Below are 26,893 nucleotides of genomic sequence, written 5' to 3'. Positions count from 1 at the left end.
AATTACAATTTTTTTATTATTTTTTTAATAGACCACAAATCAAAAAAATAATAAGAATTGAATCTATTAATGGAAGAGCAAAGAGTCTTATTAAACATAAGAATAATGACTTGTTCTAATGTATTTGTTTGTAATATATGTAACTTAAATAATTTTTATAGTATATTATTAATTTTAAATTATATATTTAATAAAATAATATCTATGTAGATATTACATATATTATTTTGTGATATTAATTGCAAGCATATTATATATGTACATAATACATATTATTTATATTTTTAATTTGTATTAATATACAGTTTAACATGTAATTTTTTTATGTATTTTTTATACAAAATAAAAATAAAGATAATTTTAAATAAGATGAAAATTAAAATTTAAAATAGGATATGAATTTATTGAAATTTATAAGCATAAAATATATTTATCATGAATATTTTTTTTTTAAAATTAATAAAAATTAAGTTATGTGGTTCAATTAGTGATTCATTAGTTTAATCTTTGACTCACTGATTCAGTATTTTAACCAGTTTAATGATCGGTCTGATTTTTAAAACTATGATTTGTTAATCCAATGTTTACTTTTTTGTTGTAGTAACAATTACTAAATTCTAAAGCTGGCAAAATGGGCTAAGTTTGTTGGGCTAGTTCGAAACTGCCTATAAAGTACATAGGATTTCGGGTTTAAATTCAAGTCCTTATATGTGGGCTTTTTTAAGCCGGAATTGATAAATTTCGTGTCATATAAACGATTTGGGAGTGGGGTTAGCTCGGTAAGATCATGAACTATCCACTTCCTTATTAGATTAGATTTTGTTGAGTGACCAAGAAAAGTTTAATAATTAAGAGACAAAGGCTAAATTAAATTATAACTTTTACAAAATTTTGTCCAAATAATTAAATATTATATATAGAGAGATATTTTTTACTACAAGTTTTATAAAATGATAGATAAGATTAATATATATATATATATATATATATATAAGTGTTTTTTATATTTATAAATAATTATAACAATTCGCTTAATAATTTTTAATATTTTCCTTAAATGTAATAATATAATAAATAATAAATTGATTATTTATATATTATTTATTATATTAAAATAAACATGTCAATAAAAACAATTATCTAGCCTGATTACAGGGAAAAACCAAAAAAAAAATAACAAAAAATAATAATTAAAAATGTTAGGCCAATTCAAAAAGTTTGCAATTTGTATTAGAATAAAACTTAAGGAACTAAAATCATATAATTATTGTACTTTTTTTTTTCTTTTTTGCAAAATACAATTGTCGCATTTAAAGGATCAAAAGTGCATTTAAGCTAATTAAAGTTAACTTTTATATTAAAAGTATATATATATATATATATATATATATATATATATATATATAAAAGAAAGGTTATAATAACACTAGTGTAATTTTTATTAAGTATTACACCGCTCAATAACTTTATATTAAATGTGAATTTTATAAATTTAACTATTAGATTGATTACTAATGAAAATTACAATTCTCAGTAGGCAAAAATACATTTTTCATCCCTTATATTATTTATTTGTGTTAATTTAGTTCCACTTTAATTAATTGAATTAATTTAATCTCACATCTTTAAGATGTATTTCAATATTTGATTTTTCGTGTCTTCCGTTTAAATACTTAGAACAACTCCAATGGGAGTTGCTTGTCCCATGAAGCAACTTAAGCTCCGGTATTTTGTCATTAGAAGACTCTGACGTGGCAACATGAGTTGCTTGAAGAAGAGAGAGAGTTGTTTCATCGAGTAACCGTTCCTTACCAGATTTCAAGCAGATCTTATTGAACATATTTGAGAACGTTTCGAAAATAATAATGATGAAAATTAATTTCGTATAATGTCTATGTATTTACTATTACTTTATTTTATTTTTTAATATCTAATTATTGTGTATTTTTCTCATAAGTTATTTTTTTTTCATTGTAGTGCAATTATCCTTTCTAATAAAAATTTAAAATTGGTTCATAAATGATTAGATTTTTTTTTTAAAAGTTGAATTTCTTAAAGTTCCTTACCATTGGAGTAAATTTGTGTTTGAATTACTTAATACTAACATGACACACTAGGGAACACTTTTTTCATTTTTCAATGTATGAAACAACTCAAATGAGTTGCTTTTATTGGAGATACCCTTAACAGATTTGACATTTGTCATGCCATGTGTCATATGTGGCATGATGATATGACACGTGTCATAATAATATGACATCTGTTATGTGATCATGTCCAGTCATGTGGCATGACAACATGATACATTGCATGACATGTGTCATATCTGTTAAGTATTTAAATAGAAAAAATAAAAAACTAAATATTAAAATATATTTTAAAAATATGAGACCAAATTAATTCAATTAATTTAAATGAGGCTAAATTGAATCTAATAAATAATATAAGAAAAAAAAATATATAATTTTGCCATTCTCGGTATTAGAAAAGATGAGCGCTCTGCTGCCTTTGAGCGCGACAACCAAATAGCGCATGACAGAGAAGTGAAAGAAAAGCGCAAAGTTTGATCTGCAAAAGCCACGTTAAAGATGGCGCCGAAAAAGAACAAGCAGAGGGCAAAGGCGCAATCAGGTCCGAAGCTTCAGATTTCGGCGGAAAATGAGAACCGCCTCCGCCGGCTCTTGCTCAGCTCGGCCCGGCCTACCCCTGCGAATGTGACTTCGACGGACGATACCCAAACCAAAGCTCAGAAGGCAAAGAAGCTCAAAGCCGTTTACGAGAAGCTCTCTTGCGAAGGTTTCTCTAATCATCAAATCGAACTCGCTCTCTCTGCTCTCAGGGTACAGTGCTAACATTTCAGTCCACCCAGCTAGAGGTTTGCAATTTGTTTTGTTTTGTTTTTTTATAAAATTTTTCGGGGATATTTAAATTCGTTCTCTGTTTCATTGTAATTTGTAGGAAGGTGCTACGTTTGAATCAGCTCTTGATTGGTTATGCTTGAATTTGCCGGGGAATGAACTTCCGCTCAAGTTTTCTACTGGAACATCTCATTATAACCAAGGTGTATTTGTGCTCCCCTTCATTTTATAATAATGTTGAGTTCATGAACTGTATGGATATTTGGTGATTGATCATATAAATATGATGCTTGTTAGGGGGTTCTGTTGGTGTTATATCAAATCAACCGGACAATTCAACTCCGTCAGTGGATCCATCTATTACAGCCAAGGAAGAAGCTCTAGAATCTCCAGTTTTAATCAAGAGACAGTTGAGTGATGATACTTTAGATTCTTGTCTCCCATCTCAAGCAGATTGGATCCGGCAATATGTGGAGCAACAGGAAAAGGTAATTTAAGTGCAGGCATCATTGCATATGAATGAATGCTTCAGATAGGTAGTGCCTGAATGTATTAGGTTGCTCGTACAATTGAAATAGGGTTAATCATGAAAAATATTTTATCCCCAGTGTCTACAGATTGTGAGTATTCTCTACATTCACACGTGTCAAGTGTTTGCTTCTAACTTGTTTGTCTTTTGGTTCAAAGGGAGAGCCTTAATTGTGTGGTATTTACAGGATGAATATGAGACTTGGGAAGATGACATTTTTGACCTAAGTAGTGCCACAAAGAAGGTATTTCTATTTTTCTTGAAGATTAATATTAAATAACTATTTGGATGTTCATTCGACCTCAACTCATCTCTGTACCAAAATTAAACCCTCATCTCATCTCCATTATTTTAGTACTCCTTTCATTTTTTTTTTCATTGTCTTTAAGGTTATGCACAAGAATTAAGACAATGATTGATATTTTAGTTTTTCAAAGTATTTATTACATATTTTCCTGTTATACCCTTTAGGTGGTTGGAGAAAAAATAGGTATATTAAAAAATGAATAGACACATTGTTCAGTAAAAATACATTAATTATTAAGGGTAAAAATGAAAAAGAAAATTAATAAGTCATTGATTTTAGAAAAGTGACAATGAAAAAAAAATAACAAAATCTGACAAAACGTCTATGAAAAAAACGGAGGGAGTACTATTTATAAGAAAATATTGGGTGCAACTTTTTTGCTCTTATTTATAAGAAAAATAGACCCATTTTTTAGATGTGTTAATTTGTAAGTTCCTTTTATACCCTTATTTTATTGTGGAGTCTATCTTAAGGAGGCACTCACTCATTCCTTGTTAAAGATATTGTGGATATATTACAGATATTGTGGATACAGATATTATCTTCGCTATTAATTAGGGATATGATTAGATTAGTTTCCATAATATTAGAGATTAATATCTTTATCATTTATTGTATTCTCTCTATAAATAAGATTGGTGTGTACAACAATACACACAATTCCTGAATCATAACATGGTATCTAGAGCTTAAGTTTTTTTTTTCTCTCTTCTTGCAAACGCTTCTGGTCGCCGCCGCCGACTACTGCCTCCGGTCGTCGCCTCCAACCGCTGCTGACATTCATCTTCCATGGCTACTCCTTTTGCAACTGCTGTTGATTCCTCTGCCCTTGTTTCTCACTCATCTGCTCGTGATAGTGGACGTAGCGAAGGTCGTGGAAAACAAAATTGTCGTTGCAATTATTGCCGCTTCTTTGGTCATATTGAAGTCAACTGTCGCAAAAAGGCCCGAGAACAGTCATCATCAATGAATGTTGCTCATGTGCCCAACACTACCTCCTCTGCCGGCTCTTCCTCTCTTACAGATGTCACTATTTCTGTCTCTGACTATCATGATCTCCTTTAGCTTCGAGCTACCCAACAATTTGCCTCGCCTGCCACTGCCGTGGCTCACTCGGGTAATCCTGTAGCTTTTATGTCTCAATCTCCTTCTCTTGGACCTTGGATTCTTGACTCAGGTGCATCTGATCATATGACTGGTAATCAATCTTTTTTCTCTAAATTGTCTTTCTTCGACTCCTTGCCACCTGTTACTCTTGCCGATGGTTCTCAAATTAAAGTTCATGGCATTGGTCAAATACACCCACTCCCTCACCTCTCTTTACACTCTGTTTTGTTTGTTCCTGGTTGTCCTTTTAATTTAATTTCCATTAGCAAACTCACCTCGCTGGCCACTCTGTTTTCTTCCTTCACTCCTCATCTGGACTTTGTATTTATTTAGTGGTGTATGTTGATGACATTGTCATTACTGGTGATGACTTCGATGGTATTTGCTGCCTCAAATCTCACCTTCAACGCGAATTTCAGATGAAAGACCTTGGTCCACTTAGATACTTTTTGGGGATCGAGGTTGCTCACTCCACTTCTGGTATTGCAATTTCCCAAAGAAAATATGGACATTCTCATCGAGACTGGTATGGTTGACTGCCGCCCTAGTGATACGTCAAGCTTCTTCTGGGTCAGGGGGAGCCATTGGATGACCCAAAATATATCGTAGACTTGTTGGCAGACTTAACTATCTTACTATCACTAGGCCAGACATCGCATTCCCAGTAAGTGTAGTAAGCCAATTCATTAACGATCCTTGTGATAATCATTGGACTGCAGCAATGCAGATCCTCAGATATATCAAGAAGGCACCGGGCCGAGGACTACTATACGAGGACAAAGGCAATTCCAAAATTGTCTGTTATTTAGATGCTGATTGGGCAGGATCACCATCAGACAGAAGGTCTACCTCTGGCTATTGTGTTCTAATTGGAGGCACAACCTAATTTCATGGAGAAGCAAGAAGCAAACTACAGTTGCTAGATCCGCTGCGGAAGCTGAATATCGTGCTATGTCAACAGTTGCAAGTGAAATTACATGGCTACAACAACTTCTCAAGAAACTTCAAATTGGAGACACTCAGGGAACTAAACTCATCTATGATAATGAAGTTACTATCTACATTGCCTCCAATCCAATCTTCCATGAGCGGACTAAACACATAGAAATAGATTGTCATTTTGTAAGAGAGAAAGTGCTCTCAGGAGAGATCACCACTGAATTTGTCCACTCCAGTGACCAGTTAGCAGACGTGTTCACAAAATCGCTTAAAGGGCCTTGGGTTGATTACATTTGTAACAAGCTTGGTGCATATGATATATATGCTCCAGCTTGAGGGGGAGTGTTACAGATATTGTGGATACAGATATTATCCTCACTATCAATTAGGGATATGATTAGATTAGTTTCCATAATATTAGAGATTAGTATCTTTATCATTTATTGTATTCTCTCTATAAATAAGATTGGTGTGTACAACAATACACACAATTCCTGAATCACAACATTCCTTATGCAAGTAGATGTATTCAGCCTTAAAAGGCTAGTTATTGGAGTGGTTTTTTGTATGAGGGACACCAAAAGGATGCTTGGTCATGTTGCCTTAACAATACAAGACACAGTCATTGGGGGGGGGGGAAATCTAGGTTTGGAATTAAGAGTGATTTAGTTAGTGTCATTAAATATATAAGACACCACTTAAACAATTTAATTCTATGGGTATTCCTTACAAAAATTTTAAATTTAGGACATTATTAATTAATATTAATTGATTTAAATGTTTTTTGTTGTACCTAATGAATTTATTATTTGTTTCGTTTAAAAAGGACCAGAAGGAGTGTTATTCTGGTTAGGATGTTACAAATTCAAGCTTATGCTCATAGTGTTAACTTTAGGCGTGTTTGATACACATTTTTTTTTTTTACTCTTCTGGGAATCTAAATGGATATGTTAGTTTTCCATGTTTGATTTGTTATTTAAAAAATAACATTCCTAGGAAATACTGTTTCCTAGGGATGTTTTTTATACAGTTTTCTCACCAAATTCTTTCCATGGGAGGAGGTGGAAAACTAACATTTCCAAGTTAAAAGAAAAGTTTTAATGCAGTAAAAATATCATATTATCTTTATTTGCTTATTTAATACAGTAAAAGTCTTTGATTCCTAGTGAACATTTATAAATATTCCTAAAACATTTATGACCAACTAAACAGATTTTAATCATCCCTAGGAATCATGATTCTTAGGACTTATGATTCTTAGGATATATGATTCCTAGACATGAAAAAATTTCCATGACCAAACACCCCCGTAAGCTTAATACATATCCTTTGTTTTTGTTTTTTCCCCCTCTTTTTAAGTAATGTTTTGGAGATAAGTTGTTTTCTTGCTTTGATTTCTTGTCATTCATATTGTCTGTTATTACTTGCATTATTGCAAACTGCTATTAATAATTTCCACAGTAATTGGTCAAGTCCTGTGGCTTTTCATATTGGCCATTTGTTAATGATATTGAGTTGATGCAGCTTCTTACTTTAATTGGTTGTTTGCTCCCATAGTAAAGTTTTCTGGGTAGTATGATCAACCCAAAGATAACATATATATACTGATTGTCTTTCAGGTCTCTATATCTTCATTTAAGAGGATGGGGGGTTTAATGTCTTTTTTTGTTTGGTCTCTATTAGCTGTGAAGGAATAATGTAACATTATTTATTTAATTCTGATGAGTGATGAGTTTATCTTGTCTTTTTCTATCTTGATAGCCCTGTGAACCTAGGTCATATGATGTTATTGCTAAGGAGTATCTCGCTGCAAGGTTGGAAGCTACAAAAGCCAAGAAAGAAAGGGACAAGAAACGTCAGGAGCAGGCAGGCCATATCATCCGGAAACTGAAGCAAGAGTTGTCTGCTCTAGGTTAGTTTGAATTTCATTTTCTATTTCAATATTTTGTGAACTGTAATTGTCTCATTTGATTGTCTAATACATTTTGCAGGATTATCTGATGACAATTTGGCCTTAGAACATGAGCATGAAATCAGTTTTAAGTTTAAATCTGAGAGAGCATCCATGGGTCATGAGCCTGTTGATTGCTTTAAAGAAAAAACTCCATGTCATACTGAAGGATTGGCTTCTGACGAAACAGCAGTTGGTGGAAGTGATGTGGAGGGACATAGCATGGTGGAACATCTTGTGAAGTCTGGTTCACCAGTTGCACATGTGGAAAAAAATTCAGCTGAAGGAGAGGTTGGAGACGTTGAGCTTGGTGGTTTCTTCTTGGAGGATGTTCCATCTTGTGAAATATTACCTCCTGATATTTTGAAAGTACAAAAACAAGAAAAAATTAAAAGAGCATCTGAGAAAAATTTGGATAAATTAGATGGCATTTGGAAGAAGGTAATTTTGTAGGTTGCATTTCATGTATCTTGATGAATGGAGTTTAATATAATTCACGTCTTCCATTTACTCTCAATCCTTTTGCTTCACCAGAGTTCAAAAAAACACATTAATTGTTTGGTCGAGAGAGGGAGTGGGAGGGTGCATGGATGGATATGAAAATGTCTTGTTTAAAGTAAAGCAAAAATAACCAGGAAAGTGGATGGGCTATTCTCAAGGGTTTGCATGTGTTGTTTACCTTCATGTATTGTTTTTCAGAAAAAAGTTTTTCAATTTGTAAAATAGTAAAATGCCACCAGAACCTATATTTAAATTAAAAACACTTGATTTGGGATACGATTAGTTGTTTGGCTTTGATATGATTTGATGCAAATCAAATGACCATTTTAATGTGGTTTCACCAACAGTTATGATGAGGAGCTGTGCAGATTTTCTCCATTGTTTTTCTTTTTTGCTTAGGAAGATTCCTTAATCCTTACCGTCCCTTTTATTTGTAATCTTTCTCCCTTCATCTTAATGAATTTTCTTTCATAAAATAGTGATTTTGAAATAACTTCGTTGTTTGTTTTGAGCAGTGGGTGGATAACATTGTATAATTTGTTCATTCGTTCTTGTGCACATATATATATGTGTGTATATATATATAAATATCTTTCTATGATCTGAGTGTAGTTATTTCCTGCATGTTATAATTTAATATTAATAGGGGGACCCTCAAAAAATTCCAAAGGCTGTTCTTCATCAACTATGCCAGAAATTAGGGTGGGAGGCTCCAAAGTTCGATAAAGTTTTTGGTAGAGGAAAGAATTACTCCTATACTGTAAGTATAGTGCGTAAAGCTAGTGGGAGGGGCAAGAATAGAAAAGCTGGGGGGTTGGTCACACTTCAATTGCCAGATCAGAATGAAACTGTTGAATCTGCTGAGGTGAGTCATTCTTAAGCTTGCCATCTTCATTCTTCTGTAATTATTAAATATTAAAATTAGAAAATGATTTGCTACTTGCTAGATAATTTTGTAGGTCTTGAGTGGGATCACCACTTATTTTGTTGGGCATCTTTTTCTTCTTTGTTATTATTTGGTTACGAAGTAGGTTGTGTTGGGAAAATTTTAGAGAGCCAAGTAGATTGAATTATAAACTTTTCAATGCTCAATGTTATAGCAGGATAGTGGATAGTGTGAATGACTGCTCTTTTGATCCGTATGTAGATTTATATTACACAATCTATGTAAATATACACGCTGAAAGATAAAGAAAAATCACATAAAATTAAAAAATATTCATAATAAACGAATAAAACTTAAAATTTCATAACCAAATACACATGTTAAATTGTGAATTACGGAAAAGACAACAAAGGAATCAAATCAAACATGTTTAAGACTTCAAGGCTTAGAGGCTAAAGCAACTAAATATTCAATCAAAATTAAATATCAACTTCTTGAGCTCACCGCCATTGTAGACTTCTTAGCATTGCCATTTACATGATTACAGCATGATACTAGGAGCAAAGGTAGTCCTTTGTCTTATTGCTACCTTCAAACCAAAGAGGCTTCCAACTTTGAATTGGCAACTCATTGTTTGTCTTATCTTTATCCTCCTCATTTGCTAGTAGCCTTTCAATATATTTATATAATTGTTAGGACTTTGAGAAAGGGGAGTTAGTTAAAATGTTATAGTGAGTCAGTGACAGTGGCATAAATAAATAGGAGGATTGAAGGGGAGGGGAATTCATTTAGATTTTTTCATTTGTAGATTGAGCTTTAGCTTTGTGAAAGGAATAATTCTTTGTGAAGGGGAAACCCTTAGAGGAGAGATTTCTCTCCTATATTTTGTTCATTTTATCCTTTTCAAGACTTGATTCCTAATAAGCTGGTCTGACTTGTCGGATCTTCGTGGGAGAGCCAGTGTTACTTGAGATGGAGGAAGCACATATTTGGGCCAAGGGGAAGCTGCCAGTCTTTGTGGGTGTGAAAAGGCCCAAGTTCATCATGGATCACTAGAACCATTGGCCCATGAAGAAAAAAGGGGCCCAAAATCGTGGATTGTGTACGAGTGGAGGAAGAAAAAGAATGCTGACAGGGCATGAGGGTTATTCAGGGTTGTTAGAGGAGAGAGAGAGGGAATATTTTGATATGTAGAGAATCACACTTTATGGGCAGGGCATTCGGTTATTACTTTTCACTGTTTTGGATAGAGAACCTTTATGGTTGTGCTATTAGGAGCTTGGCTCTTGGTAGAGGAGATTTTCCTCTTTTGAGTTTCGTTTCTTACGTATTCCTTAAATACAACATCCACCATTTTATCACATACATTTCTCTCTTTCATTTTTGGTTTGTTGATTATTTTGTTTGGTATCTATTAATTGGTCTGACCTATCAGATAAGTCGTGGGGACTTTGAATGCCACCGAGGAAGAAAGGGAACTAATCGAAATCGGAGGAACCAACGACTAAAGAAGATATGGAAGCTCGAGTGGGACTGATGGCGAGTGAAATAGCTCGGATGCAAGTGTCTTTGGAGGAACTTCAGGAGATGACGAGACGAGAAGCAAAGGAAACATAGTCAAAGCTCATGACTTGTCATTTCGACAAAAATTCCGATGATGAGGGAGAGGGTTCGATAAAAAAGAAAGGATCGTCTAGTGGGGGAAAGAAACCTGGAATGAGTGCCGGGATGAAACCTTTGGAGGGTGAAGCTCTTGATGAATTTCACCAATTGGTGAAGAAGATCGAAGTTCCTTCATTTAACGGGGAAGACTAGCTGGGTGGATATCTTGGGCAGAGATTTATTTCAAGATACAAGAAACTAGCAAAGCGGTGCGTGTGAATCTCGCTCAGTTGTGCATGGAGGGTGGAACAATCCATTTTTTCAAAGCATTATTGAATGATTACGAGGAGCTTACGTGGGACGATTTGAAGGAGTTATTGGATAGATATGGTGGTTTGGATGAGGGGAGTGTGTTCGATCAACTCACGTCGTTGAAACAGTCTAGAACCATTGAGGAGTACATCCAGACTTCTGAGAGGTTGGTAGCACAGGTACCTAGATTACATGATGATCAATATTTTTCCTATTTAACCCATGGGTTGCGCGAAGAAACTTGAGCTCACCTCAGGAGCTTGCACGTGGTGGTTCCACTAACAAGGGGAAAACTAATGAATGCTGCCAAAGCAATAGATTCAGAGATCGGAATGAGAAATAAAGGATGGCAGAAAAAAAGGAGTCGCGTGTGGTAGGGATAGGTCAAACGGGATTCAAAAATTACCCAACTATTTTGAAATGGGTCACCACGAAGTAACAAGGAACCTGTGGAGGAGTAAATGGGCCAGGCCCAAATTCCATAAATGACCCAGGAGATAAAAATAAGCAAGGGCCTCGTGACCGAGGGGCCAAATGCATGGCCTATCAGGAGCTATTAGACAGAAGGCAAAAGGGCCTTTGTTTCAAGTGTGGGGGCACTTATGACCCAATGCACCAATGCCCTATTAAACAATTAAGGGTCATCATGATGGACAATGAATTACTTGTGGAGTGTGAGGAAGAGAAATACGTGGCTGAAGGAGCTTACGAGGATGAGGAGGAAGGAGGCGAGGGGGAATGTAGTGTTATTAGTCTTTTTGATTTGAGCCTGGAACGACAACACCCCCCCCCCCACGAACACTCAAGCTGAAAGGGAAAGTTAACGAATTGCCTCTCTTCTTACTTGTGGATAGTGGGGCAACCCACAATTTCATCTCGAAGCGTTTGGTAGAGGCTATGGGATGGGATTGGTAGTCCACCAAAAGCATGTGTATTTTGATGGGTGATGGTTATACGACTATAACTCAAGGAGTTTTTCATGGAATCGAAATTGAAGTTGATGGGGAGAAATTTAAGATGAATGCAGTGCTGTTCGATTTGAAAGATATTGACATGATATTGGGTATGACATGGTTAGCTTCATTGGGCGAAATGATGGTTGATTGGGGAAAGTAGACTATGAGGATTTCCACAAATCAGGGCACTAAAATGTTGAAAGGGGTGAATTGTGAAGAATCATTAGCAACATTTCTCCAAGGAATAATTGGAGAAAATGTGGAAATGCAAGACACAAGGCTGTCAGAGAAATAGTGTGGTGAGTTAGAAGCAGTATTGGAGGGTTTTGAGGATGTGTTTGCTGAAACAAGAGGTTTGCCGCCAATGCTTTCCAAGGAGCATCAAATAATACTAAAGCCAGGACAAGAGCCCATTAAGGTTAGGCCATACTGCTATCCTTACTACCAGAAGAATGAAATAGAAAAGCAAGTCCAAGAGTTGATGAAAATTGGACACATAAGGCATAGCCACAGTGCTTACTCCAGTCCTGTGATTTTGGTCAAAAAGAAAAATAATAAATGGAGGATGTGTGTGGACTATAAGGCTCTTAATAAAGCCACAATTTCGGATAAATTTCCCATCCCTATAATTGAGGAATTATTGGACGAATTACATGGAGCGAGGTTCTTTTCCAAGCTAGACCTCAAATCCGGCTACCATCAGGTTTGAATGAAGGAGGAGGAGATCCCTAAGACAACATTTAGAACCCATGAAGGACATTATGAATATCTCGTAATGCCTTTTGGGCTCATGAATGCCCCATCTATATTTCAGGCGTTAATGAATGAGGTATTTCGTAATTTACTTAGAAGAGGAGTATTGGTGTTTTTTGATGATATATTCGTTTGTAATGCAAGTTGGGAGGAACATTTGGCTCAATTAAGAACAATTCTGGAAATTTTAAGAAAACATAAACTATATGCAAACCGGGAAAGATGTAGCTTCCCTTAGGAGAGTTTAGAATACTTGGGGCATGTGATATCCGTGCAGGGAGTGGAGATTGATCCCGCCAAAGTCAAAAGCATAAGGGAGTGGCTAGTTCCAGAGAATGTGAAGGGAGTAAGGGGATTCCTAGGACTTACGGGTTACTATCGTAAGTTCATTAGGAATTATGGAAAAATTGTGAAACCTCTTACGAAATTAACTAAGGAGGGGTTTATGTGGAATGAAAGGGAACAACAAGCATTTGAAGAGTTGAAACAGAAGATTACCACAACTCCAATTTTAGCTCTACCCAATTTTGAGAAGGAGTTTGAACTTGAGTGTGACGCGTCAGGGTTGGGCATTGGGGCCAATCTGATGCAAGAATGCATGCCCATAGCTTTTTTTAGTAAGGCCTTGGGAAGTAGGAATTTAGCAAAATCTGCTTACGAAAAGGAGTTAATGGCAGTGACTTTATCAATTCAGCACTGGAGGCCATATTTTATTGAACGCAAATTTAAAGTTTATTCGGATTAGAGAAGCTTGAAACAGTTACTTCAGCAAAGAATCACAAATTGGAGCCAACAAAACTGGTTGGCTAAATTATTGGGGTATAACTTTGAGATTATCTATAAACCTGGCTTGGAAAACAAAGGGGCGGATGCTTTATCAAGAAGCTTTGAAGAAGGTGAGTTGAAGACCATGGTGTCCATGCCAATCTGGCTTGATTGCCAAAATGTCGTAGGAGAGGTTCACAAGGATGAAAAATGGAAGAGGGTGATTGAAGACTTGCAACAAGATTGAGAGGCTCATCTAGGATTCACTTATTAGCATGGTATTCTATTTTTTAAGAACAAAATTGTGATTCCAACAAAGTCTCCTTGGATTCGCAAATTACTTGATGAGTTTCACTCAACTCCTCAAGGAGGCCACTTCGGATTTTTAAGAACATATAGATGCGTAGCTGTAAATCTGTATTGGCAAGGAATGAAGACTGATATCATGAAGTATGTGCAATCTTGTGATACTTGCCAACGTCAAAAGTATACTACTGCTGCCCCAGGAGGATTGTTGCAACCATTGGCTATTCTGGAGAGGATTTGGGAGGATATTTCTCTCGATTTTACACAGGATTGCCTAGGTCCAAGGGCTTTGAAGCAATATTGGTGGTTGTGGATAGTTTATCCAAATACAGTCATTTCATTGCTTTGAAACATCCATATACAACAAAAACCATAGCTGAAGTATTTGTTAAGGAAGTGGTAATACTTCCTGGGGTGCCCAATTCGGTGATTAGTGATAGGGACCCTCTCTTTATGAGTCTTTTTTGGAAAGAATTTTTCAAGATGCAAGGTACAAAGCTGCTCATGAGTTACATCATACCATCTACAAACGGATGGAGAAACGGAGGTAACAAACCGCTGTTTAGAGACATATCTGAGATGTTTCATTACTGATCAGCCCGAGGGATGGGCTCTATGGCTTCTTTGGGCCGAATATTGGTTTAATACAACTGTTGGATAGGAATCCCAAAATTTATGGGATATTATTATGTTGTAGAATTTCAGGGATTAATTTATGGGATACAACTGTTGGTTTAATACATCTGTGTAACTTCGCCAAATCTCAGTTTTTTAAGCAATTATTTGAGCCAAATAAGCTCACAAGTAGCAGAGGCCATAGCACGAAATTCTGCATCTGCACTAGATCTTGTCACTACATTCTACTTCTTACTTTTCCAGGAAATCAAGTTATCACCAATAAAGACACAATAACCTGAGGTGGATCTCTTGTCATAGGGAGAGCCTGCCCAATCTGCATCCGAGTACTCCACAACTTGAGTATGATTGTTGTAGTCATATAATAAACCTTTTCCTGGAGCACATGGAGAATTGAGAAATTGACTCACCACACTAACCGCAAAGGAGATGTCAGGACGAGTTATCGTGAGATAATTCAATTTCCCAACTAATTTTTTGTACCTCTCAGGATCTAAGAAAGGCTCCCCCTGACTTGGTAGAAGTTTAGCATTAGGGTCCATATGTGTATCAACGGGTTTGGAATTCATTAGCCCAGTTTCCTCTAAAATATCCAATGCATACTTTCTTTGAGATATTACAATTCCATTTTTAGATTGTGCTACCTCAATCCCCAAGAAATATCTAAGTTTACTAAGGTCTTTTGTCTGAAAGTGATGGCAAAGATGTTTTATCTTAGAAATGCCATGATGATCATTGCCAATAAGAACAATATCATCAACATACATTATCAAGTAGATGCACCCCAAAAAGGTTGAGGAACGTATCCATAAAGTAAGAGGGTGCGAGTGGTCTCAATTAGGTGTCTATTTTTGCGCTCGGCCACCTCATTTTGTTGAGGGGTATATGTAGAAGAGGTTTGATGAAGAATACCATGGGAAGCCATGAAGGCTTGAAAGGAGTGAGAAAGGTTTCCACAAGCATTATCACTACAAAAAGTACGAATAGAAACACCAAATTGATTCTGAATTTCATTATAAAAAGATTGAAATATGGAAAATAGTTTGGATCAAGTTTTCATTAAAAATAGCCAAGATGTGTTTATATACAAAGTAGTGGGCCTAGGCCCATAGGATAAAACTATATCTAACACTCCCCCTCAAGCTGGTGTATATAGATCATATGCACCAAGCTTGTTACAAATATAATCAATCCTAGGACCCCGTAATGATTTGGTGAAGACATCTGCCAACTGATCAGTAGAGTTAACAAACTGAGTAGTAATGTCCCCAGATAAAATCTTCTCACGAATTAAGTGACAATCGATTTTAATGTGTTTGGTCCTCTCGTGAAATACTGGATTTGAGGCAATATGGAGGGCAGCTTGGTTATCACATATGAGAGTCATCTGTGTAACTTCGCCAAATCTCAGTTCTTTAAGCAACTGTTTGAGCCAAATAAGCTCACACGTAGCAGAGGCCATAGCACGATATTCTGCTTCTGCACTAGATCTTGCCACTACATTCTGCTTCTTACTTTTCCAGGAAATCAAGTTATCACCGATAAAGACACAATAACCTGAAGTGGATCTCCTGTCAGAGGGAGAGCCTGCCCAATCTGCATCTGAGCATCCCACAACTTGGGTATGATTGTTGTAGCCATATAATAAACCTTTTCCGGGAGCACCTTTGATATACTTCAGAATGCGGATGACTGCATTCCAATGTCCTGCACATGGAGAATTGAGAAATTGACTCACCACACTAACCGCAAAAGAGATGTCAGGACGAGTTACCGTGAGATAATTCAATTTTCCAACCAATCTTCTGTACCTCTTAGGATCTGAGAAAGGCTCCCCCTGATTTGGTAGAAGTTTAGCATTAGGATCCATAGGTGTATCAACGGGCTTGGAATTCATTAGCCCAGTTTCCTCTAAAATATCCAATGCATACTTTCTTTGAGATATTACAATTCTATTTGTAGATTGCGCTACCTCAATCCCCAAGAAATATTTAAGTTTACCAAGGTCTTTTGTCTGAAAGTGATGGCAAAGATGTTGTTTTATCTGAGAAATGCCATGATGATCACTACTGGTAAGAACAATATCATCAACATACACTATTAAGTAGATGCACCTAGTAGTGAAATGTCGATAAAAGATCGAATGATCAGCTTCGCTTCGAGTCATACCAAACTGTTGGACTACAGTACTAAATCTACCAAACCATGCCCTTGGAGACTGCTTAAGACCATAAAGTGATTTGCAGAGACGACATACCAAACCAGACCAAACCAGAAGACTCCCCCTGAGCAACAAACCCAGGAGGTTGCTCCATATAAATTTCCTCAAGCAAATCCCCATGAAGAAAGGCATTTTTAACATCCAGCTGATAGAGAGGCCAACGGCGAAGAGCAGCCATGGCTAAGAATAATCTGACAGAGGTCATCTTGGTAACGGGGGAGAAAGTGTCACCATAGTCTAATCCAAAAATCTGAGTATAACCTTTGGCGACCAAATGAGCTTTGAGTCGATCAATGGTGCCATCAAGACCAACCTTGACTGTAAAGATCCATCGACATCCAACCACAGACTTCCCAGGAGGCAAAGAAACAAGATCCCAAGTACCATTGTTCTAAAGAGCACAGTTCATCAAGCATGGCTTGTCTCCAACCAGGGTGGGCTAATGCATCACCTACATTTTTAGGAATAGACACAGAGGAAAGAGAAGAGAGACAAGTATATTAGGAGGGGGATAACCGGTGATAACTCAGAGTAATATAATGAGGGGAAGGATTACGAGTAGAACGATTACCTTTCTGAAGGGAAATAGGGAGGTCAGACTCAAGTGGTTGGGCCGGAGGAGACAAAGGTGGTGGCACTGAAGTAGAGTCGGGTGGGGGTCCAATGGGAAGGCTGGAGCGTTGCCGACGATGGTAAACTTGAAGTGGAGGCGGAGGTGGTGGGTCGGGTGACACAGCAGACACAGGAGGAGTATCAAAGACAAGAGGGAAGGTTGAAGGGGCAAGGACAGGTGTAGGAGAAGAGGAAGTAGATGAAAAGTAGAGAGAAGACTCAAGAAAGGTGACATCAGCGGAAATCAAGTACCGACGAAGGGAGGGTGAGAAACATTTATACCCCTTTTGAGACCTAGTATACCCTAAAAAGACACATTTGTGAGACCGAGCGGAGAGTTTGTCAAGACTAGGACTGTGATTATGGACAAAACATGTAAATCCAAAGACGCGAGGAGGTAGAGGGTGGAGAGGTTGAGTGGGAAATAAAATAGAGTGAGGTATTGTTGAGGACAGAAGATGGCATTCGATTGATGAGATAGCATGCAGTGAGAACAGCATCACCCCAAAAAGGTTGAGGAACGTGACCATGAAGTAAGAGGGTGCGAGTGGTCTCAATTAGGTGTCTATTTTTGCGCTCAGCGACCCCATTTTGTTGAGGGGTATATGCACAAGAAGTCTGATGAAGAATGCCATGGGAAGCCATGAAGGCTTTAAAGGAGTGAGAGGTATTCACGGGCATTATCACTACGAAAAGTACGAATAGAAACACCAAATTGAGTCTGAATTTCATTATAAAAAGATTGAAATATGGAAAATAATTCGGAACGAGATTTCATTAAAAATAGCCAAGTACATCGAGAGTAATCATCAATAAAAGTGACAAAATACTGAAATCCTAAAGTGGACGTGACCCGACTCGGTCCCCAAATATCAGAGTGAACTAAAGAAAAAGGAGACAATGCTCGGTTAGGGACACTCGGAGAAAAGGAACTACGACTATGTTTGCCTAACTGACACGACTCACACGACAAATGAGACAATTTAGACAGACGTGGTACAAGGTGTTGAAGCTTGGCAAGGCTAGGATGACCTAATTGAGCATGGATGAGGGAAGGGGAATCCGCCACCAAACCAACAGGAGCAAAGGTGCGTAGGTGATAAAGGCCATGAGACTCACATCCGGTGCCAATCATCCGTCCCAAACTCCGGTCCTGTAAGAAAACAATTTTTAGTAAAAGAGATAAGACAATCAAGAGAGCGAGTAAGACGACTAAGGGATAATAAATTAAAGGGAGACTTTGGGACATAAAGAACATTGTCAATGGAGAGAGAAGGAGAAAGATGGACAGTACCAACACCATGAGATGTAGCGCGAGTACCATTAGCCATAGTGATAGAGGGTAAATAAGCAGAGGTAGAAAGAGAGGAGAAAAGAGACCGATTAGCAGAAATATGATCGGTAGCACCAGAATCTAGGACCCAAGGGCTAAGAGAGGTGGAGTGAGTGAGACCAGCAAACGAAGGGCCTGTGTGCGCAACAGAAGCAGTGGAATTAGAAGCTTGACGTTCCTCATACCATTTAAGGAAGTCATTGAAGAGAGCTGGAGGCCCAGAGCCAGAACTATCAGAGGGGGTAGCACCAGATGCAGTAGAGACAGGAGAGGCAGTGCGGGCAATAGCAGTAGTAGGGCGAGGGGGACGACCATGTAAGACGTAGCAACGGTCAATTGTGTAGCCCAGTTTGTGACAGTGATCACACTTGGGACGACCTTTGCCCGGTTTGCGAGAATGCTGACGATCATCACGTTGAGAAACCAAAGCAGAGGAGTCGCCAGTGGGAGCTGAAGAAGGTATGTTAGGGGAAAACTTGCAAGGCACACGCAACAGAGTGGACCAAGCCGAGTTCAAGGTAGGCACGGCCGGAGATCCCAAAATTTGGTCACGAATGGAAGAGTACTCATTAGGAAGCCCATACAATGCCATCAACATAAAGAAAGTTTGGCGTTGCTCCAGTTCCTTGGCAGGAGTGGCAGCAGGAGGCAAAAGTTCATTGAAGTCATGTAGGAGGCCATGAACTTTGCCCAAATACTCAGCCATGGAGCCCTCAAGGCGTTGTGGGGAAATGATATTCTGGAGATTTTGACATACACCATAGAGACGTTGAGTATCATTGGTGTACAACAAGCGGGCTTGTTCCCATACATCAACACATGTCTCATGGGCACGAAAAATTTGCTTTAGGGAGGGATGAATGGTCGACTTAAGGACACTACAAATTTGAGCGTCAATTTTCAACCAACGAGGACGATCCTTCTCATCAACGGAAGCAACTGTCTGGGTAAGGTGAGCAACATAATCCTGTCCCTTAAGCCAAAGCTTGATATCCGAAGCCCAAGTATCATAATTGGTTCCATCTAACTTGTCAATGGAAAGAGGGACATTGATATAATTAGTGAAAATAGAGGAGGCAGGCCGAACAGCGGAGGAGGAAGCCATAGATGCTGAATAGGAGAGAGAAACAACAACAAGAGAGAGAAAAATGGCCCGAGAAGGAAGAGATCCGTGACAAATAAGGTCCGATCACAAAACAAATAGTAGATCGGGGTAGAGGAGGTTGGGGCGAGTCCGGGGCCGGTGATCGCCGCCAGAAAAGTCGCCGGACGTGCCACCACGCGCGGCGGTTGACACAGATGAGAGAGAAACCGCGCCCAGCACGGAATCGACGCGTGGGGGCGCGTGCGACCTCCGTTGGCCGCGCGACTGGTGGCGTTGGTTTCGCTGGAGGGAGGTGAGCTGGTTGGGGGGGTCGCCGGCCGGAAAGCTGGCGGCGGCGGCGGATGGCGGCGGCAACAACGAAAAAGGAAACCCTAAAAAAAGAGGGAAAAAAATTTGCCGGAAAGAGACACGACAAGGTGGGTAGCCGGAAAACGGATGAGACACGTTTTCCGGGCACCGATGAACAGTGGGTCTACCGGAAAGTCAAGAATAGGCTCTAGATACCGTGTTGAGAGTAATGGTGAATGGAGAGAACATATTCCTTGTGTATTGCAAAGCAAAAGATGTGTTTATATACAAAGTAGTGGGCCTAGGCCCATAAGATAAAACTATATCTAACAAGAGTAATCATCAATGATTTTTTGCACCCATTGGATTGAAGTTAAGCTCTGGATAGCATGTTAAGTTTTGTAGATAGAGAAATGAAGGGTAGAAAAATGTTTCTTATTGGTTGGGATTTGATTACTGATACAAATGGTTCAACATCATGGCTGCTAAATGAATATAGTTCAGTTAGTTACACAATGGGAATGATCTAGAATGATAGTACAGTACACTAAATATGCAATACTGTATACTCTAATAGATGGAATCTAGAGCCTTACGTGTTGCTTACTACTATTTACAATGATTGTACAACACACTAAATATCCTATAATATGATCATCACAAATTTATGTAAATTCTTCTGATAAAAGTGCTCTAGATCTGAAAACCTCTTTATAAGGTGCAATTTGTGTATTGCCTGTGCTTGCTATTTTTGTCAATTATGGTAAAATTATATGTTAACTAGTTCTTATTGTCTGTCGATGCACTGTTTGCAATTTTTTACTTGATTGCAGGATGCACAGAATAAAGTGGCAGCATATGCTTTGTACAAACTGTTTCCTGATATCCCAGTTCATCTCCCAATTACAGAGCCTTATGCATTGCTTATTATAAAGTGGATGGAAGGTTACTTTTTTTGCCTAATAAATTTTATTATATATAGAGCATTATGGCATTGTTTGATCCATGTTGACCACCCTGCCTGGCTCGCCGGAAAAGATTTGTTTGTATAAATTTTGTTATATGAAAATTTTAATTTTTATCATTCTTTACTATAGTTCTCATGCTATAGGTGTAGAAATTTTAACCATTATATTTGAACTTTTATTTACAAGTTAGGACATTTCATAATTTACAGGGGAATCATCAACCAATCTAGAAGACACTGAGAAAGATCATAGATCTGGTTTTGTGGATTCATTATTAGATGATAATAGTTCCAGTGCAACCGCATCTGTTGATGTTGCAGATTATAAGTGCCCCCAGAACTTTGGTAGACTCCACGATAATGAGAGTTCAACCATTGCCTGTCATCAACAATTTTCTCAAAGTAGGTTCATCCATGTCTTATTTAATTTGATTTGGATTTGGAGTTTTATTTCAATTATTTTTTGGTAGTTATTTTTTTTTATTAATATTTTCAAATTGGCTTGGCCTTATCTAAAAACAATTTTTTTTAAGGATAAGAGGTCGTTTGGTTTGGAAATTTTTTTTATATTTTCACTTTGTTTCCTGTTTTATGAAGTTTATATAAGGACTGAATTTTATTCAATTTAACTGGTACAAAATACAAATTATATAGGAAATTTAGTAAACTGATTTGAGTACAAAGGTTCCCTCACAAGATGTTCGAGAGCTTGGTCTCTCCCTTCCAAAACCGCTCAAAAACTGCCTAACCTCTGTCCTGCTTCTTCTGCTATTTTTATTCTGCTAATAACTGCCTAGAGGCAGTCACGCTTGCCCCCCACTAATAGCACCTAGTCCTAATTAAAACAACAATAACTACTAAAACAATTACAACAATAACTGCTAAAATAATTAATAACTGCTAAAACAATTCAGTCCTATTATAAAACCTAAGTCTTGGCACTCCTCTTATAATATTTACTTATAAGAGGCCTAACATAATCCCAAGAACATAGTGCCTTTTAAGTAGCGACAGATGCATTTGACCGCAGACCAGTGTTGTTCAAGTGGATTAGACATGAATTGACAGACTTTATTAACATAAAAACTGATTTCAGGTCTAGTGATGGTTGCATATTGTAATGCACCAACCACGGATCTATATAAGGATACATCTAGGAATTTTTCAGATAGACAATTTACATCCACTAATCATGGGTGAAGAAATAGGATTAGAATCTTCCATGTTAGTGCGATTGAGGAGGTCACGAATATACTTGCTTTGAGTTAATGTAAGTGAGCCATCAAAATTAGATTTGACCTCAATGCCAAGAAAATAATATTCTGTAGGATAGAAGAATTATTGCTAGTGATAATAATGTCATCTACATAAACAAGAATGTAGATTACATTGTTATCATGGGAATAAACAAGCAGGGAAGGATCACACTTGCTGATCTGAAAGTTAAGTTGAAACAATGTACCTTTGAGCTTATCAAACCAAGCATGTGGTGCTTGTTTAAGACCATAAATTGCCTTATGAAGTTTGCAAACCAAATTCTTATCAGATGATTCAAAACCTGGAGGTTGAGACATATATACCTCTTCTTCAAGATTTCCATTTAGAAACGCATTATTGACATCCAATTGCTGAATAGACCAATGATGAGTTAAGGCTAAAGTGAGAATTAGATGGATGGTAACTAGTTTAAAGTTATATACTCCAATAACCTTTTTAGCTCTGTTATTGGTATTTCAGTTTTTGTGGACAAGCCAAAAGGGTCAAAAAACTTGAGTCCTTCTTTATTTAGTTTTCAGCTATTAGAATTCTATCTGCAAAGAAAGCCACCTTAAGTAAAACTTGACTTTGTGTATTAATTTCAAAAGAAAATGATTATAATGCAAAAGCCCTTTTTGGAAGCATCCACAAAAGCCCTATTTTCATCAAGAATGCTGATCAAAGCATCCACTTCCGAGAATCCTAAATGATAAGAAAGCTGCCTCTTTAGGGATGGTTTGACTTTTAATAACATCACTATGGTTTATGATTATCACATAAGTAACTATTTCTGAAAACTACCTGACCATTTTTTGCCAAGTGTGTTAGGTTGGTAAATTATATATTGCTGCTAAATAAATCTGCTCATGTGAAAGATCTTTACAAACCCAAGACTGAGTAATGTCTTCTGATTTTTGTATATTAATTAAATAATGTTTTAACAATTAAAATGGTCCGTCGGGATAATACTTATTTGTTCGATATATATGCAATTATTTCATTGTTAGTTTCTTCTTCATGAATTTGGAGTTCCATTGCACAGGAGAAACCTATATCAAGGAAATGGAGAGTGCTGATTTGCGACAGCGACAACAAATTAAAATGAGAACACAAAGATACCAGGTTTGCACATATCTGTGTAATTTTGAATTATGGCTTCCTGTCACTCTTTTGAAGCTGTATAATATTTTATGGTTTCTTATATTAAAAAATGAAAACTAAGACTCTGCAATGAGTCTTAGTAGTTCATAATATTTGATTTGTGATGAAGTTCATGAGTGAGAGAGAAAATTAAAACTGAATAAACTGAAAACTAACTCTACTATTATGAAATCTGTTGGGTTGGTTAGAAGAGAAGTCTGTCTATATAAACTGCAACTAACACTTATTATAACAAGGTAGCCTTTCATCCTATCTGAATATGCTAGAAAAAAGTACTTAAAAGGATTTGGCTAGCAATTTATCTTTTACTGGAGTAAGGTTATGGAAACAGGTGCATCCAAAGACAGGGAGAGAAGGAAAATAAAGATCTTGTTGAGGAAACAAATAGAATGTGGAACTCCATGGCACCATGCTAGCATACAATGATTTTAGTGGCTTTAAGATTTGCACTCATGTTAATTTCACAAATTGTTTCTTATATTGCAGAAGATTTAATGTTTCGGTGGCTCTAATGTTTATTGTTTATTGTATTTTTCACACTGATATTATTGAAGCTACTGCCATTCATCTTGCATATAGAGCAACCTGGAATCCTCTGTTTCCGGCCGTATCTATTGTAATTATCACAGAGGGTTTTACAGTAAGTTTTGTTCCATCCAAAATTTGCTTGTACTGTGTGCCAACTACCAAGCAACATATGAAACAAAGGTTGTACTGTGAATTAGCTAATTGTCCTGTCCTGTGCTGTTCTGCTTTGGTGCGCCTCAACTTGTGTCAAACGTAAAAAGAAGGGTCAGAGAACAGAAACATTATCTTAACAATATAATGGCCGGAGGTTTGCTGGTGGTTGCAGTTTGCTGAAAATGGTCGGTGGTGTTGGTGAAGGGTTGGTGACATATGGAGTAGGCAGCTATTTGGACCATCACGGGTTTGGGTTCAATGAGATGGTGACTTATGATTATCCATCAAGCGTCAATTTGAATTAATGAAGCGAAATATCAAATGGTTTTTAAATTTTTTAAAAGTTTGATTTAATCTAGGCATTAAGAACTTTTAATCTAATGATTGAATCGTTAAAATTTGATGTAAAATATAAATTATTAAATCGAGTTAATCTAAAAAGGTTTACTCTTAGAGTAAGTGGATCTGATACTTTAGAGAGACAAACTTCCCCAAAAATCTAAGTTATTAGGTAAAGGCACTAGATTGGTTTTGTTTCTCTTCACAACTCATCATGCAATAGTGTGTGGACAATGCATGGTTCAATTTTTGCTTGTGCTAAAATTCAAGTTAATTATGAAGAATGGGTATCGGTTCAAATTTTCGTTGTTCTAAAATCCAACTTAATTATGAAGAATGGGGATCACATGGATTGAAGTCCTGAACCCTTCCTAGTGTAGAGGTTTTGATGCAATTTCAAGAATCAAATACTCTAGGATCAGGCTATGAAGTGGAAGTTTATAAAGTTTTATATATCTACTGGTGTATAATAGCTGGCGTAATATATGTAGTACATCATAGCCAATTTTTCCTAAGATTTACAGTACAATTGATTCATTCTTCTTTAAGGAAAAAGAAAGTTTGTCAATTATGAACTAGACACTTTTTCTGCTCCAGGATATGTTGAAAATCAGAGCTACACTTCCTATTGCTGCTCTACAGGGTGATATGTTACAATTGATGAAGGAACACGATGTTCTTGTTGTTTGTGGGGAAACAGGCTCTGGAAAGACAACTCAGGTGACACAGATGCAATTATAGTTTGTGATATTTTGCCACTTATTTTCTAAACTACCTGTTTTCCGTCATTTATATTTTTTGCTTTCAGAATTTGTGTATAGCTGATTGCAGATGCCATACTTCCTCTTGTCATCTGCTGTCAGAGCATGTGCAGTTTTTTTTTTCTGACTGGCATTTAATGTAGGTTCCACAATTTATATTGGATGACATGATTGAGTCAGGAAATGGTGCATACTGTAATATTGTTTGCACACAACCACGGAGAATAGCGGTAGGTACAAAATTCTGTGCTTTCATATTGGCCAATACAATGTCTACAACAGTTTTCAGCTGTATTTGGTATAGTCTTTTCTGTCCCATATTTTCAATTTGCTTGCTACTTTCTTGGTTTTGGTTCCTTGCCTGCATGCCTGTGAGCGTAGTCATGAAGTTTTGACAAGGAATACTGCAGTTTTTGAATTTTCTAACTGACTGTACGCTTGCACAGTATGAAGCTGTCAATTGAAACAATTTAAAATAATCTTGGATTGGTTGGATATACTCAAGAAAATTTGTGAATACTCCCAAATTTAATGTTGGATTTTCTGCATTCTTATTACCTTCAATTTATGCTTCGTGCCTCATGTTTTAGGCTATTTCTGTGGCTGAAAGGGTTGCGGATGAGCGGTGTGAACCTTCCCCAGGTTCAGATGGTTCTTTGATTGGTTATCAAGTTCGTCTTGATAGTGCCAGGTATTCATTTTGATGGAAAATGCATGAATGGAAAGCACTTGACAAATCTTCTATTTATATACTCTTAGAAATGGAATCACCATGCCACAATGGAAGTATGCATTAGACATGCTTAAAGAAATTGATATGTTGGATTGTGGCCCATGGATAGTCCCATAGATCTAAATAAAAAATTACTACCTAGATAGAGAGCATCCTTTTCAAACCCAAAAAGATTTCCTTTTCAAATCAAGAAAGATATCAAATTGGTCAGGAAACTTGTGTATCTCATTACTACTAGACTAGACATTTCCTTTGCAACTGGTGTAGTAAGTTACTTCGTTCAATTGCCTCACATTGGCCAAAAAAGGTACTAGGAAAAGGGTTTCTATATGAAGACAAAGGAATTGCTATAATTCTCAACTCTTAGATAGGGTTTCTTAAGCATTTTATTGTTAAATGACTTATTAATTATTTTAACAGTTTACTTACTAACCAAAGAACCTTGAGTTGTTATCATAACCTGTTAGTCTTGTTATAGTTAATTGCTTGCTTTCTTTAACGTACTAGTATCCATTACCTTCGAGCTTTTGTATGGAAAATTGTTAGATGGAAAGAAAGTCTTATTTAATTGAGAATGCTAGCGCTTAATTTTTGTTAATCCTTTCCATACCCAGTTATGGAGAGCCAAAACAATTTTTTTCTTTGTTCTGTTTGTAATTGTAAGTATTAAGTTATTGACTGCTTATTTTCATGTTAGGAATGAAAAAACAAGGCTTCTCTTCTGCACAACAGGCATCCTTCTAAGAAAATTAATGGTAGGTTGTTTTTGTTAAAATGTATAACAGGTCTATGCTTCTTGTTAATAAGTATCTTAAATGAGAAGTATTAGTGGAAGATCAATAATACTAAATATCAAATGATATATTTTTCTGTTTTGATCAATTTGAATTTTTTGTTTTGGTCTTTGACAAAACATTAACATCATTTGATCCTTTGCAACAGCTGTACTGTACCTAGTGGGAAAATATTTTTGTTGTTGATTGTTTTGTTTTTACTTATTTATTTTTACTTGTTTTTCAGTGCTAAC

At 36.8% G+C, this 26,893-nt stretch overlaps 1 protein-coding gene across 8 annotated transcripts in view; it reads left to right on the top strand.

The window, feature by feature from the left end:
• Positions 1-2,482: 2,482 nt before the first annotated feature.
• LOC109811329 (RNA helicase family protein) overlaps positions 2,483-26,893 on the top strand; it is an 85,455-nt gene continuing 61,044 nt past the window's right edge. Inside the window, exons 1-14 of one of the 8 annotated variants that reach the window (XM_083075969.1) lie at positions 2,483-2,840; positions 2,959-3,061; positions 3,156-3,346; positions 3,575-3,631; positions 7,502-7,652; positions 7,732-8,132; positions 8,839-9,057; positions 20,801-20,912; positions 21,145-21,336; positions 23,234-23,313; positions 24,970-25,092; positions 25,277-25,363; positions 25,724-25,824; positions 26,564-26,621. In XM_083075969.1, coding sequence (XP_082932095.1) covers positions 2,589-2,840; positions 2,959-3,061; positions 3,156-3,346; positions 3,575-3,631; positions 7,502-7,652; positions 7,732-8,132; positions 8,839-9,057; positions 20,801-20,912; positions 21,145-21,336; positions 23,234-23,313; positions 24,970-25,092; positions 25,277-25,363; positions 25,724-25,824; positions 26,564-26,621 — 2,127 coding nt within the window. In that variant the 5' untranslated portion in view covers positions 2,483-2,588. The other 7 variants (XM_083075972.1, XM_083075970.1, XM_020375034.3 and 4 more) reach the window with 7 other exon arrangements.

Source organism: Cajanus cajan, chromosome 5, assembly GCF_000230855.2.
Source record: "Cajanus cajan strain Asha chromosome 5, NIPB_CcT2T_4, whole genome shotgun sequence".
Classification (NCBI taxonomy): Eukaryota; Viridiplantae; Streptophyta; class Magnoliopsida; order Fabales; family Fabaceae; genus Cajanus; species Cajanus cajan.
This window is presented reverse-complemented; position numbering and strand designations above follow the sequence as displayed.